The sequence below is a fragment of the Aptenodytes patagonicus genome, chromosome 2, assembly GCF_965638725.1.
Source record: "Aptenodytes patagonicus chromosome 2, bAptPat1.pri.cur, whole genome shotgun sequence".
Classification (NCBI taxonomy): domain Eukaryota; kingdom Metazoa; phylum Chordata; class Aves; order Sphenisciformes; family Spheniscidae; genus Aptenodytes; species Aptenodytes patagonicus.
In genome coordinates, this window is record NC_134950.1 from 51,530,743 (window position 1) to 51,544,166 (window position 13,424).

Here is a 13,424-nt window from a genome sequence, read left to right on the forward strand (position 1 = left end):
GATGTTACAAAACACATGCATAAACATCCCTTTTTTTTTTTAATTGCAAGATGAAAAAGTAGTCTACCCTGAAAAAGAGGCTCAAATTCACCCTGTCATCCTATTAGGGGTAAATCATGAGCTATCATACTTACTGTAGTAAAGAAAGTGGGGTTTTTTTTGTCAGTTTGAAGTAAATGCACAAAATGAGGTGCTGTCACCAACATGTTAAAGGCTTTGTCTGAGAAACAGACAGTCTAACAGTCTAACTCTCAGGAATCATTCTCAACTTTGATACCGAGACCTTTAGTCAAGCAGGTTTAAGCAGATGGTGCTACCATAAAATTCTTTGCTGTTCTTTTTCCTGTATATATAGCTTCATAAATGCCAAGTTTGAAATTTTAATTTTAAATGTAAATTTCAAAATGGTGATGAATCAGCATTCTGTATTGTCCTGCTTGTGGACGGGAATGTCTGCGGGTTCCTTCTCTTACTTCTCTCTCCTATTCCAGAGGATTTATGGAAACTTATATAATAAAAATGGCAGAAAATACAGACAGAAACTGAAGATCACTTACCATTTTTTCTCAGAACTGTTGGAAGACTGGATCACTGCAAATGTTATAGGTTTCTCTAAAACTAAATAAATTCTTCTGCAATGAGGAATATTGACACAATCCTGAGAAGACTAAAATCACTCTACTGTTAGCACTTCATTTCAAACAGATAGCTTTCTCTAGGAACTAAATGTTAATGCTTTCCAGACTCTAGACTCAGGCACTGTATCTTTACCTACTACTTGTTACTGAGAAATATGAGTTGGAAACATGGGCCTTTCAGAAAAGGGCCTATCCTTCTCTATCTGCATTCTTTTCTCTCCAAAAAATATGACATACTGAAATGCACATCAACAAAAAAGACACTACACTGACAAAAGTTGGAACAGAGGTGGAAGAAGATCTGACTGAAACATATTTGCATTTGAAACTCTTGGTGATGATCTAGATTTATGCATCTAAATTACAATTAAATAATGTTAAGGTTGTGAGTAACTCACAAGAGCAAAGAAATGTGCAATTAAAGAGAAAATATACCATATGTCCTTTGATATCTAGGCATATTGCAGTACATTAAGAAAGTCATAAAAGAGACACCCTGTTGTGGTTATGTGTTCTGAGACATGTGGCACATTTCCATTGTAGCTATCTATTTCCCTGCTCGTATGCATCTGTGCCATTATTTAAATGTTGATTTTGAGTGTGAATTTCCCTTTCCATGGTAGAAAATGGACCCGCAAACTCTTTTTTCATTGTTTCTTTAGATCTGTTGCTATTTATGAGTATGGAAGTCCAAAATTTTAAACATATGAATGAAAAATCATGACAAAGGGGAATAAATGGATTTAATCATCAGACAAAATCAGGCAAAAGAGATGGTTCTAGTTATTATGAGTGAATGGTCTTATTCGTGTATCTTCCTCTAAAGAGTTGAATTCCAAACATTGTTCTCCCATATTTTGCATGGAAATAGGAATGTACTGAAAAGTTTCTCATATTTAATTTGGACCACTTTTGGGAAATACAGCGGGCAATTACTCCTTTCATATTAAGGCTCCCCACCTGTGGCATCCCACAAGGCTATTTTTCTCCTCTACTCAAAAGCAACCTGAAAATGTGGGAGAATATGGTGGAACATTCAGATCTTAAAAGCAGTATTTATGTGGCTGACATCTAACCCACACTGTCTCAAATGCTGTGATCACCAAGACACCCCAATGCGAAATATTTTATAAACAGTGGCTGGGTAACCGGAGGATGAGAGCAAGGTAAGTTATACTTATGGGAAGAGAAAAACATTTTGTGGAATTCCCAGCGTTCAGAGTATTTCATGAGAACATGCTTGCCCTCCAGTTGCTGAAGATGCCTGCAGCCTTGGGACACTTCTCAGACACCTCACCAGTTCTCCGGAGCCAAGCATGTACTTCTGCTAAAGAAGTTAAGTCCTCGTGATTCTATTTGCAGATGGCTAGGAGATGGTACCTTCTGATTACATGCTGATTTGGCCACGGCTGTCTTGCATTCTTCATTCCTAGGATTCTTTGCTGTCGTTTGTAAGAACTAGAAATAGTATCAATTTGAGCACAGAGCTATTACAACAGTTATCCTACGAGTGCACTCCAAGAACATACAATAATAACCATGAATCACCACGAAGTGTATCAACTTCAGAAAAAATAGGTTTCTTGAGCCCTTTCTTTTTTTGCTTTTGGTTTCCTACAATAGTGATGATGATGATAAAGTGTGCGGGAGACAGAAAAAAAAACCCTACGAGTACAAAAAATGGACCCAGATACCATGGTGATGAGTGAAATGGTTAGAAACGCAAACAGCCTAATGGATATGCTGGCATCACTCCTCCTCCTTAGCATGACCTACAGTGCAAGGACTGGGCCAGAGACATTTTCTGGGGAGGAGAGCAAGCCAGATTAGCATCACATCAACTCAAGGTCCTGTATAATCTGAAGAGACAGGGCAGAAGCAGCGCCATTCTGGTAACAGAGAGCATCAGGCCCAGGTGGCAGACCCTTGGAGAGGGAGATGCTGTAGGAACGCAAGAACAGCTTGGAGTCGGCAGCCTGGGAACTGGTTGTCAAAGGAATAAAGCAGGGTGTGATGGGCAGTCACAGTCAATCCTAGGACAGCAGAGCCAGGAAGAGCAATCTCCATGGGGCGGGGGAAAGCAGCCAGCTTAGAAACAGTCCCGAGGAGAGAGCATGCCAGTTGGGAAGCAGCTGTACAGCCACGGGGTGGCCACGGATGCCACTGACAAATGTGTGCCGTAAACAAAAGGGTTAGGGCTTGAGGGAAGAGCCAGGGACTTCAGCCAGCAACAGCTGAGAAACAGAGCAAGCAATGCACCGAGTAAGGAACAAGATTCACGTTTTGTGGTGTGGTGTCACGTCACCAAGTAGTGTCCCGTCAGCCCCAGCAGTACATGCTTCTCTCAACTGCAAGAGCAGACATCAGTTTAAAAAAGGCCACAGCTTGGGAAGGAGACAGTACTCACAGCCTGCGGTCCAGCATTGCAAAGCACACAGGCTGAGCAGGGGATGTGCCCGGGAAAAAGCACATTTAAAATGCTTTAGTTAGGGATTTTTGACTTTACTGTACCATTACCCTTTGAAACTCTCACCCTTGTAAAGAACTGTCTTAGACTTTGCAGAGGATCTGTGGCGAAACCCAGATTCCCTCCAGTGGCCGCACTGAAAAAAATCAAGCCTGCTTTTAGCACTTTCAGCGTCTATAATGTATTTAAAGTTGCAGCGGTAACTGCTTCTCTTTGCTCCGTTTCGTTCTCACGACAGGGAAGCTGCGGCCGCCCCACACCAACGAGCTGGGGGTCGCACAGCTGCTCCCCTCCCACTTTTTCCTCATGGTTTGTTTTTTCCCCCCACCTGTCAGCGTTGGCAGCAGCGGCAGCACAGGCGCTGTCGAAGGAGCGGCGCCGCAAACGCCGAAAGTGTCACGGCGGCAGCGGCACCTCCCCCGGCGGTCAGCGCCGGGCCCACGCCTGCCAACTCCCCTCGCGGGCGGGCCCGATGGTGCCACGCCGAAACCGCCGCGGCCTCCCCACGGCAGCCCAGGACCGGCCCCCGCCGCCGCCGCTCGGCGCTTCCCTGAGGTGGCTCCCGCCCCGCCCCGCCCCGCGCGGCCGCCAGAGCGGGCTGCTCGGGTGCAACCAACTGTCGCGGTGGGTAGAGGGGGGAGGAGAGCGCGCCGCCCGGCACAGCCGGAGCGCGTCCCTCGTAACGTGCGCACCACAGCGCTCCCATCCCCCCCGCCGGCCGTACCACTTCGCTGCCTGTCCGGCGCTTGAGGCGCGTTGGGCAGGAACATACCAACGCCGCGGAGGGAAAGGGGTAGCCAAGAAGGTCGCGTGACAAGGGGAGGTCATGTTCAAACGGCGCAGCGCCGACTCTCGGTCCCGTTGTTTTGGCCGAGCGGTGCGAGGCGGCCACGGCCTCATCGGGGCTCCCCCTCGCAGCGGGAAAGGGGGAGGAGCACCCGGTCCTCCTTAACCCTTCCCCGGCGGGACGGGAATGGGCCGTCCCGCTGGGCGGCCGCCCCCGCCCCCCGCGCGCAGCGTTCTTCCCGGATCGCTGCCGCCTCCCGCCGCTGCTGGTTCCGCGGGGCGCGTGAGCGGGCGGGCGGCGGGGGCGGACCCTCCTGGTAGCGGCCCGACATGTCGGTGGCGTTCGCGGCCCCGAGGCAGCGGGGGAAGGGCGAGATCACGCCGGCCGCCATCCAGAAGGTGAGGGCGAGAGGAGAGGAGGGGCCGGCCCCGGCCCCGGCCTCGGCCCCGGGGGCTGCAGCTGCTTCCTGCCGCCGGGCCGCGCGGGGAAGGGGGTGGCGGCGCCCCGGAGCGCCAAGGCCCCGGCCGGGGGAGCGACCGGGCCGCGCTTGCCGCGCTCGGGGGGCGGCCTTGGCGGGGGCGGTCGGCAAGGCGCTGCTCCTCTGCGCTTCGGCACTTGTTCGGGGGTCCCGCGGCCGGGGGGAGGTGCCGAGCGGGCGGGCTGCGCCGTCTGCGGCGGGGCGGGGCGCGGAGGCCGCGCGGGCGTGGGGGGCGGCCGATGGCCCTGGCCCCCCCCGGCTGCCCCCAGCGCTCCCGGGGCTCCCCCAGGGCCGTGGGCGTGAACTAATGCGTAAGGGCTCGGCCTGGCACGGTGGGGAAACGGAGGAGTCGAGTAACCCCTTCCTGTGAGGGGTGCCTGCAAGTCGGAGTTGAGCTGGGTTGTTACTGAAGCCTGCCTACCTTTGGGCTCTGCCTCCGCGGGGTAAGCGGCGACTGCACCTCCCGAACTTGGTCGGCCTAGTAGTAAGACTCCCCCCCGTAAACTTCAAGTGTTACTGAGGAAGAACATTATGGTTGGAGCCAATGACGGCGACTCCGGAGGACTCCATTTAAGCTTTTGTGGAAGGGAGCAAGTTAACTCGCTAAAGCAATCAAAGAAAAGCATATATAGGATTTGTAATAATCCACGATGTTTGGTATCGGCAGAAGCAAAGGAGCACGTTCAAGTTCACTGGTAACTTGGTGGCATTTAGAAACTTAACTGAAGACTTGCACTGTTATCAGTGTAAATAACCGTGAATCAAATAGATTTCAGATTACTACGAGCTCCTTGTGTAGGAGCCTTTAGGGTAGATATAGCTAACCTGTGATTTAGTAAAGAATGAGAGTGTCAACAAGGTAGGTGTTGCAGGGATCGGGACCTCAAAGAAGACCCCAGAGTTACAGTGGAGGCCTCCAGGGTAGTGTAGCAGAAGTCAGTGCTTGAGAAGTGTAGATGAAAAATACATACCCACTGGGTGGAAAGCTGCCTAAAGGTAGCCAGCAGAGCCTTCAGGTCACTGCGGTGCCTATGGAGAATGCAGACAATTAAGTTTTTCTTGTGCTGTAGTCAAACCATTAATCTGATGGTGGTGTGCTGGCAAAACCTTAGTATAGTTAAAGCTGAAGAATCTTTGTAATGTACATAAGCTGTCAGAAGCCCTGGAGGTGTCTTCATCCAGCTGGAAACTAAATTCTCTTTTGATGGTAGGTGTTTATAACTCTTTCAAAGAACTATTTCAATTTTCTATCAGCAACTGCTCAATCAAACTTGTATAAAACGGTGCCTGCAGCTCCGTCTAGGATGCAGTTGTATTCCTTCTTGTTTCTTTCCTCTTGGCCCTAGCATTCCTTCCCCCCCCCCCCCCCCCCCCCGGAGGTCCAGCTTACATGGTGGCAGTGAAGAATGCAACCATCTAACTGGCAGTCTCAAGGTCTACCTGTCTGCTAAGCTTTAAGTATCTGCTGCCTTCCTCTGGAAGGTGGGAGATGTTCTGAGGAGAGCCTTGATTCAAGGCTTGCTTTGTAAGTGCTTTATTAGACTTTGGTATCAAAGGTATTAGCTCCTTTTTCCTTATTTTTTCTGGTGAAAATGGTCACTGTGTTTCTTATAAAACTTGATGTTAGTACATGTGAAATATGTCTGTGTAGCAGTGTGTTTGTGATCCTCTTCAGAGTGTGCCACTACAGTTCTGCCTAGTTTACTTTCTGAGGCTCAGACAGTAACTCAAAATGCTGCAGTTCTGTCTGTGTTTAGTGCTTAAATACAGTGTTTCCACATCCAGCGGTTTCAGGCAAAATAATTGCTCAGTGATTGTTCCAGTCAGTTCTGGTAAATTACTGGTTTGAATTTAGGAAGACTCGGCTGGTTGGCTCATTCTTACATGGATATAAGTTCTGAGTGGACTGCATGGGGTTTCTGACTCCATACCCGTTTCATAGTAGTGATGGATTAATCGGAAGAAAAAAAGTGTCAGTACTTCTTTCTTTTTTTTTTTCCCCTCCTCGTATAGAATTTGTTCAGGTTGGATTCCTAGGGAAAGAAAGGTGACGTAATAACACTGTTTGTGCTTTCCTTGTAGAAGCATGAGCCTTTTGGCTAGTCTCAACCATGTCTGGAAGAAGGAGAGAGTCTTGCAGGTGGTTAAGATCCTATTAGTTTTGTCAAATTCAGCAGCTGGGTAGAGTAAAGGGATCTAAACTAGCTCTCCACTGAGAGGAAGCAAGGGGAGAAATCAATGCAAAATTTTCCATTTGGCAGTAAACTTTCCACTTAGTTCAGCTGACTTGGGTAACTTGGCTGGTAGCTCAGGTTAGCCGTGGTTCTGCTGACTCTTGTCTGATCAGGGAGCGTGAGAGTGGTTAAAAAGACATTAGTGTGGGGGATGTGCAGCTCTAGGAAACCAGGCTTTATTTTTTTCCTGTTTATGGAGCTTGGAACACCTTGAATTCGTAAGTTTTTTTGTAGAAAGCCATGAGAGCTACAATTTCCCATGATTTTAGGACTACTTTTTTGTTTTGTCAGAAAATTAATTCACATATATTCATACTCCTGGACACTTCTGAAGTATAATAGATCTATTGTGCCCATTATACAGAATACTTAAGAAGTGCAGTTTAATTAGAGATTCTTCATGTAAATATGGCCTAGCTTTTTAGTGCATTTCCTTGAAACAAACCTGTCTGGTAAACTCAGTTTCTATCAATAAGAATTTCATTGCCTTTTATTATTAAATTTATGAACACTTGCAGGCTTTAGAAGGAGAAGGGGAATTTGGGGCATAAATTTTTAAGTAAATTTCTTGGTAGAGATCAAACGAAGAAATGGAAAACTTTGAAAACTTCATAAGAACCTGGTGCAGAACAAGCATAGGTATTTGAATGGGAAGCTCCACAAATGTAGCTGTAATAGTGATATGAAACCCTTAAACTGAAAGCTGTAAAACTAATTGGAGGGGGAAAAATGGGAGCAAAAGAGTGTTCTATAAATAATTGGTTAAAGTAGAACTTTCTGCAATACTACTTTGTTGTTGTTTTTAAAAACTCTGAGAAGAGGAGCAAAACTCAAACTTATCTTCAGTTTCTTTCCACAAAGAACATGAAACTTACTCCAAACTTCTTCTTTATCGTTTCAGATGTTGGATGAAAATAACCATCTGATTCAGTGTATAATGGACTATCAGAACAAGGGAAAGACATCTGAATGCTCTCAGTAAGACATTAATCCAAATCTACTGTGGACTGCGTGAATTTCCATCTAGATCACCATTCTTGATTTGTTTAGCTCACCTTGTAGGAGAACTGCTGTGAAAAACAGAAAAGTATTGCTACAGATGCTACACTTAAAATTTATGGGGTTTTATTTTCCATATGACTATCACTTCTGTCACTGAATGTTGCAGTTTGCCTACTGCAAGTTGATGTCATGATAATGACGCTCATAAAAATGGGGACTGTATAACCAAGATCTTTTTCTTCTGCTTCATAATTACACTTTGGGAAAGAGGTAGTTTTCTCCTCAAACCTTTCAAAATCATGTAGGAATGGACCTTTCTTCCTGATGGCATGTTTGAAAACTACCCGCTTACCACTTACCCAAGAGCAAACAAGCTTGTCTTAAAAGTATGGCTTGCCAGAATATTCCACGTGGACTTGCTGTCTAGTGGGGTCTCTGGAGAGTGATCTGAGAGAACTGTGGAAGGAGTGAATTATTAAGGAATATTATTTTCCCATTATTCTTTTCTGGCATGGGATGATCATGGCACCCTTGTAATCGGACAGATACGGAGTCATGTGGCAGACGGGGCATTGCAGTATGGCTTGAGTCCCTTACTAAGAGAACTGGTAGTCTGGGAACAGGAGGGCAGTCATAAATAGTAGGTATTTTTGCTTTAAGGGAATGCTTCTATTGTAGCACAGCTACTGTATTAAGCTGTTTGCAAGCCTGTAGTTAGGTATTCGTAATCTGTTCCTGCTTTCAAGGTTATTTTTGTGACTGTGGGCTAGATGTTGAGACTCTGGAATGTGGTTCTGTAGCAGAAAAATCATTCCATAGCAAACTTCCAAAGCTCAGGGTCCTGATGAAATGTTTGCACTGTTCTTGGTCACGATTCACGTAGATCTATATCCTGTATCTGGGGACATTACAGAAGGAGCTCTATTTCCTTAGTGTTTGTGATGGAAATAACACCAAAAAGCCACACACACGCTGTATATGTCTCCTGGTGACTTAGTTTGGAAGTGAAATAGGTGAGAACAGTGTCGCCCAGCTTTAGATTTTTCATAGAAAGATAGAAGTTGTAGAGAAGATATAGGCACAGATTTGATGGAGACATTGGGAAAGATTGGGTAATAAGTAAGTGTGAGGGAAAAGGCTTAGGATTCCTAATAATGGTATTCTTGTAAGTCTCTTGAATCTTGTTTTACATAGGTAACTTTCTTTACATGTGTAGAATCAAAGTAAATTCTGATGTTATTGTATTTGTGACTTAAGATCTGTTTTGCTTTTGTTTATTTTGATAGATACCAGCAGATGCTGCATACAAACTTGGTTTACCTAGCCACTATAGCTGACTCCAACCAGAACATGCAGTCTCTGCTACCAGCAGTAAGTACAAAATAGTGTAAAAGTAGGGAATAGATTTCATTTGGGTTCCTGGAGGGGAAAAAAACCCAAACCAAACAGAAGTGTTTGAGGTAGTGACCAAACACTTAGCCTCTGATTTACTGTACAGTGAATACATGATGCAATGTTTCTTCATGCTGTATTTGGTGTAATCTCACTGCTTAGGTCTTGCTCAAAATCTGACTTGTTTAACTGAAGACTGTTAATCTGTGCACTGCACGTTCAATTCAAGAATATCTGGCCTGCCTCATAGGTAGTCTTAGATTCCCCCCCCCCCCCCCAACTGAGAACTCTAATGGTGTGGCTTTTAGTCAGCTCCTACAGCAGTACTCCGTTTATCCTCTTACATTAGGGAAAGGTGGGGGGATGGGATTTCTTTTTTTTTTTTTCCTTCCCTGGAATATCATCCATTCTTTTGCCTCAGTGGAATGAGGTTGGGTTAATCTTTGTCTGCTTTTCTGTACTCTAGGTGAGTCTCATTCTTTGCCTCTCTCCTGTATCAGAAAGCAACCTTTTTTTAAGGTGGATAATGATAATGTGCAAGAAGTAGGGTCGCACAGGCTTAACTTGAAACACTGCATCACTTTACAAATGAAGCATTTCTTGGATAATACTTGCTATCTTTTTCTTTTTTAACTTGGCGTTTTCTGAATCTGTATTCCTGAACTCCTTGTTTTATAAGATACCTCACATTTTCCCTCCTTTCCATTGTTCGTAGAATCATAGAATCCTTAAGGTTGGAAGAGACCTCTAAGATCATCGAGTCCAACCATCAACCCAACACCACCATGCCCACTAAACCATGTCCCTAAGCGCCTCATCTACTCGTCTTTTAAATACTTCCAGGGATGGGGACTCAACCACTTCCCTGGGCAGCCTGGTCCAATGTTTAACCACTCTTTCAGTAAAGAAATTTTTACTCACGTCCAATCGAAATCTCCCCTGGCACAACTTGAGGCCATTTCCTCTCGTCCTATTGCTAGTTACTTGGGAGAAGAGACCGACACCCACCTCACTACAGCCTCCTTTCAGGTAGTTGTAGAGAGCGATGAGGTCTCCCCTCAGCCTCCTTTTCTCCAGGCTGAACAACCCCAGTTCCCTCAGCTGCTCCTCATCAGACTTGTTCTCCAGACCCCTCACCAGCCTCGTTGCTCTTCTCTGGACACACTCTAACACCTTTATGGAGCAGTAAGGAAGGATACAACAAACACTAAAATAGCTTGCTCTCTGTTTGCTTTTTGTGTTAATCAGAAAGCTTGGGGAATTCATTGTGAGTAGCACAAGGAAGTTCTTTGGTTTTTGGTAATAAGACTTTTCTTGAATTAATATAGTCTTGATTCATTTCTGTAATATGAAGCTAAAAAGAATGTCTATAAAACAGCCATTCCTAGGTACTAGTTTTCACCAACTGAAATTGAATTACTTTTTCTTTGGTCTCTGGAGAAGTGTTCTCCAATCATTGCTACTAGCGAAGCATCCTTTCAAGTTGGTACCTAGAGGACTATAGAAACAGTGCTTCATTATGTCCAACCTGTTGTGCCTGTAGAGGCTTCTCTTTTTATAAATCCATGCTTGTAGCTGAGGGGGAGGGAAAGAAACCTTTAAGAGGGCTGTGTGTATTACTCAACTAATATGTTTTTGGAGGCTTAATTCATATCCTGGTTCTGATGACAACTGGAAGTGATTTTGACCTTATCCTAGTCCCTGGTGAACAGCCCTGTTCTTGAAGTTGAATGTGATGACATTCTCTTCTTAAAAGAAAATGAAGATAGGGCCGGGAAAGGCTTTTGCAGGTCAGGACTGAAGTGCATTTCTGATCTTGAATGTAAGGAATATTCCACAGTAGTGAGAAAATAGCGTAGTGTGTTTTTGTTTGCGAGGGGTAAGTCCCATTTCGACAACTGAGGGGGAATAAAAAAGTAGCTTCTTGGTTTTTCTTTCAAACTAAAATACAAAATGAAATTTAGATGTTCAGTCTTACCTAAGTGTAGACACTCTGACCTACCGCGACACCTACCAAGTCAAGTCTTTGAAGATTTGCCTGAAATGTGGTAACATAATCAGATAAAATGACCTTTTTGTTGGTGTTTTTAGAAAAATGTTCTTTAAATTCTTTCTGTCTTCCCAACAAATTTTAGCCAGAAGAATTTGGGAACATGTGAGCTACTGGTTTTTTTTTTTCAATGCAAGATAAACTACTTCAGACTCTTCCTTTATTGGCTTTCTGTTTAAGAACTGATGAGGCTCAAGTTGACTTGGAAGTATTATGTTTCTGTTCACCATGCTTCTGTGTCAGCTGTTGAACAGTCTTACTAAATTCAAGGGTTGTGGGTGGCAACAGTTAAATATGGAGCAAGATACTGTGTGTGTAAACATCTACTATTTTTAATAGTAGAATACATCAACTTTATGATACTACCATTGCAGTAGTTTCCCCACATAACTTAGGAGGGCTTGAGTCTGCATAGCTTCTGAAGTTGGATTGTATCTGATCTATTCATATCTGGAAGATTGTTCCTCTAGTAAGCTATACTTTCTTTTTTGTTTAAATTTTATCTTGTTTTTGTTATAGTTGGGTAAATACACTCTCAAGAAATTTCACAACTTAAAGCATTTTATAAAAAGTAATAGTTATGTGATAAAATGAGGTTGAAAAGAGAATGCTGCTGTTAAGATAGCATTCACACCAAACAAAAGAGCTAAATGATCAGGTTCATTGAAATTTTTAATATAAGCTAAAATGACTTGAACCTGATGATAATTTCATTGTATTCTCTCACAATACTCCTTAGACTTAATGCTTCATACTGTTGGGAAAAATGCTTGTAGTCAGCTTCTGTGCCTCTGTCCACATCTTTTAGAATGCGCTGTTTTAATCAAATGACTGTACATCCTTTCTGAAAGTGTGGTGTTGCCTGTAGAGAACAAGATAAATCTTATACTAAACAAAAGTATAGTGAACCAACTGTGTTGTGCAGAGAAATGCTCTATAAAGGGGGCCTGGAAGAGAGGAAAAGGTGAAACGGGTGAAGCAAGCGTTGCAGGGCATGGGTGAAGGGAACTAGAAAGACTTTGAAACTCCAGTGTCATAATAAAGCTCCTGTTGTCTTTATATGCATGATAAATTTAGAGTATTAAATTATGACTTCTGGGGTAAGAGACCTTCCTTCACATCAGAAGACAAAAAGTATGAGGTTCATCTCCTTGAGTCAACCAGTCTTTTCTCAGCCATCTGAACAGCAGCATTATTCAGGGCAGGGCTGTTTTGGAGTGTCTTCCCAGCTGGACGAGAGTGGTGGCTAAGTCCACGTGTGAAGTTGATGCCAACTTTTTGCTGCCTCTTTCCAAGTTATGGCAGGTATTCTCTTTCTTGGACAGCAGTCGAAAGTCTTTACCACCACCACATGAGATAAGCTAGCTTCCCAAAAAGGGCTTGTATAATGAGGAACACAACACTGTTGCATTCTTTTGATTTTTCATTGGTGCTACTTTTGAGGGAGGCAACAGCAAAGTATTAGTCTCCTTGAACGGTAGAGAGCAAAGATGCAGTTAAAGTTTGTTACGGGGACTTCCAAGAGAACCTCCAAAAAATAGTAGTCAAGTATTGTGTGCGTGTGTTTCTAAACACATGAAATCTCAAACTGCAGAACAGGCATCTTACCCTCCCTGAGTCTTATTTTTTGTTTTCTTGAGAGAGAGTGTTTTAGTGGCATTAAAAAGTCATTGCAAACTATTGAATAAAAAAAACCTTTTCCACTTGGACGTTTTCCCTCCCCCCTATGTCTTCATTTTGCCAAATATTTATAAGAAAACAACCCATGACCATGACTTTATTGGGAAAAGTAGAGGGGAACTTTTGTCCTGCACTCCAGCCTTTTCATTTTGGCATTAGTTTTATAACAAGCAAATATTAAGGTCTGCAGGAATTATTTGATTGGGAACATTTGGTTTTTTTAAACACAGGAAAATGATTTGGGGGGGGGGGGGGGGGAGAGTTTTTCTTACATAATGCAACTTGCCTTCTGTCAGCAGAGCACTTGATTTCAGTGTGTATTTCAAGAAGGTGATGAAAATAAATGCTTATGATTATTACTCACTTCTGTAACGTACCAGTTTTCTTTCATATTGAAAGTGCCAGTTTCTTCCAGTAGCAAGCTAAACTCTGTATGTAAAGCAACTTCCAAGAAAACTCACTGTGTCTTGAGTTCTAGAAAAATGTGCACATCACATTAAATTGTTTTTCTTAATTTCATAATAATGGAAAGACTATTAATAAACTTATTAATAAAAAAATGATTTTTTTCTTGCTTGAGATACTTCTCTCAAAACTAAAGCTTTTTGTAGGACTAGTGAAATCCCTTAATGTATGTTGTTCCCAAACTTGTCACACAGATTAGGGCGGAGTCCATGCCATTTTAGTTACAAAACA

At 43.8% G+C, this 13,424-nt stretch overlaps 1 protein-coding gene across 3 annotated transcripts in view; it reads left to right on the top strand.

The window, feature by feature from the left end:
* Positions 1–4,154: 4,154 nt before the first annotated feature.
* SS18 (SS18 subunit of BAF chromatin remodeling complex) overlaps positions 4,155–13,424 on the top strand; it is a 44,419-nt gene continuing 35,149 nt past the window's right edge. For all 3 annotated transcript variants that reach the window (XM_076329810.1, XM_076329811.1, XM_076329812.1), the window contains exons 1-3: positions 4,155–4,290; positions 7,506–7,582; positions 8,893–8,977. In XM_076329810.1, the coding sequence (XP_076185925.1) occupies positions 4,222–4,290; positions 7,506–7,582; positions 8,893–8,977 (231 nt within the window). In that variant the 5' untranslated portion in view covers positions 4,155–4,221. The remainder of the gene's footprint in view (positions 4,291–7,505; positions 7,583–8,892; positions 8,978–13,424) is intronic.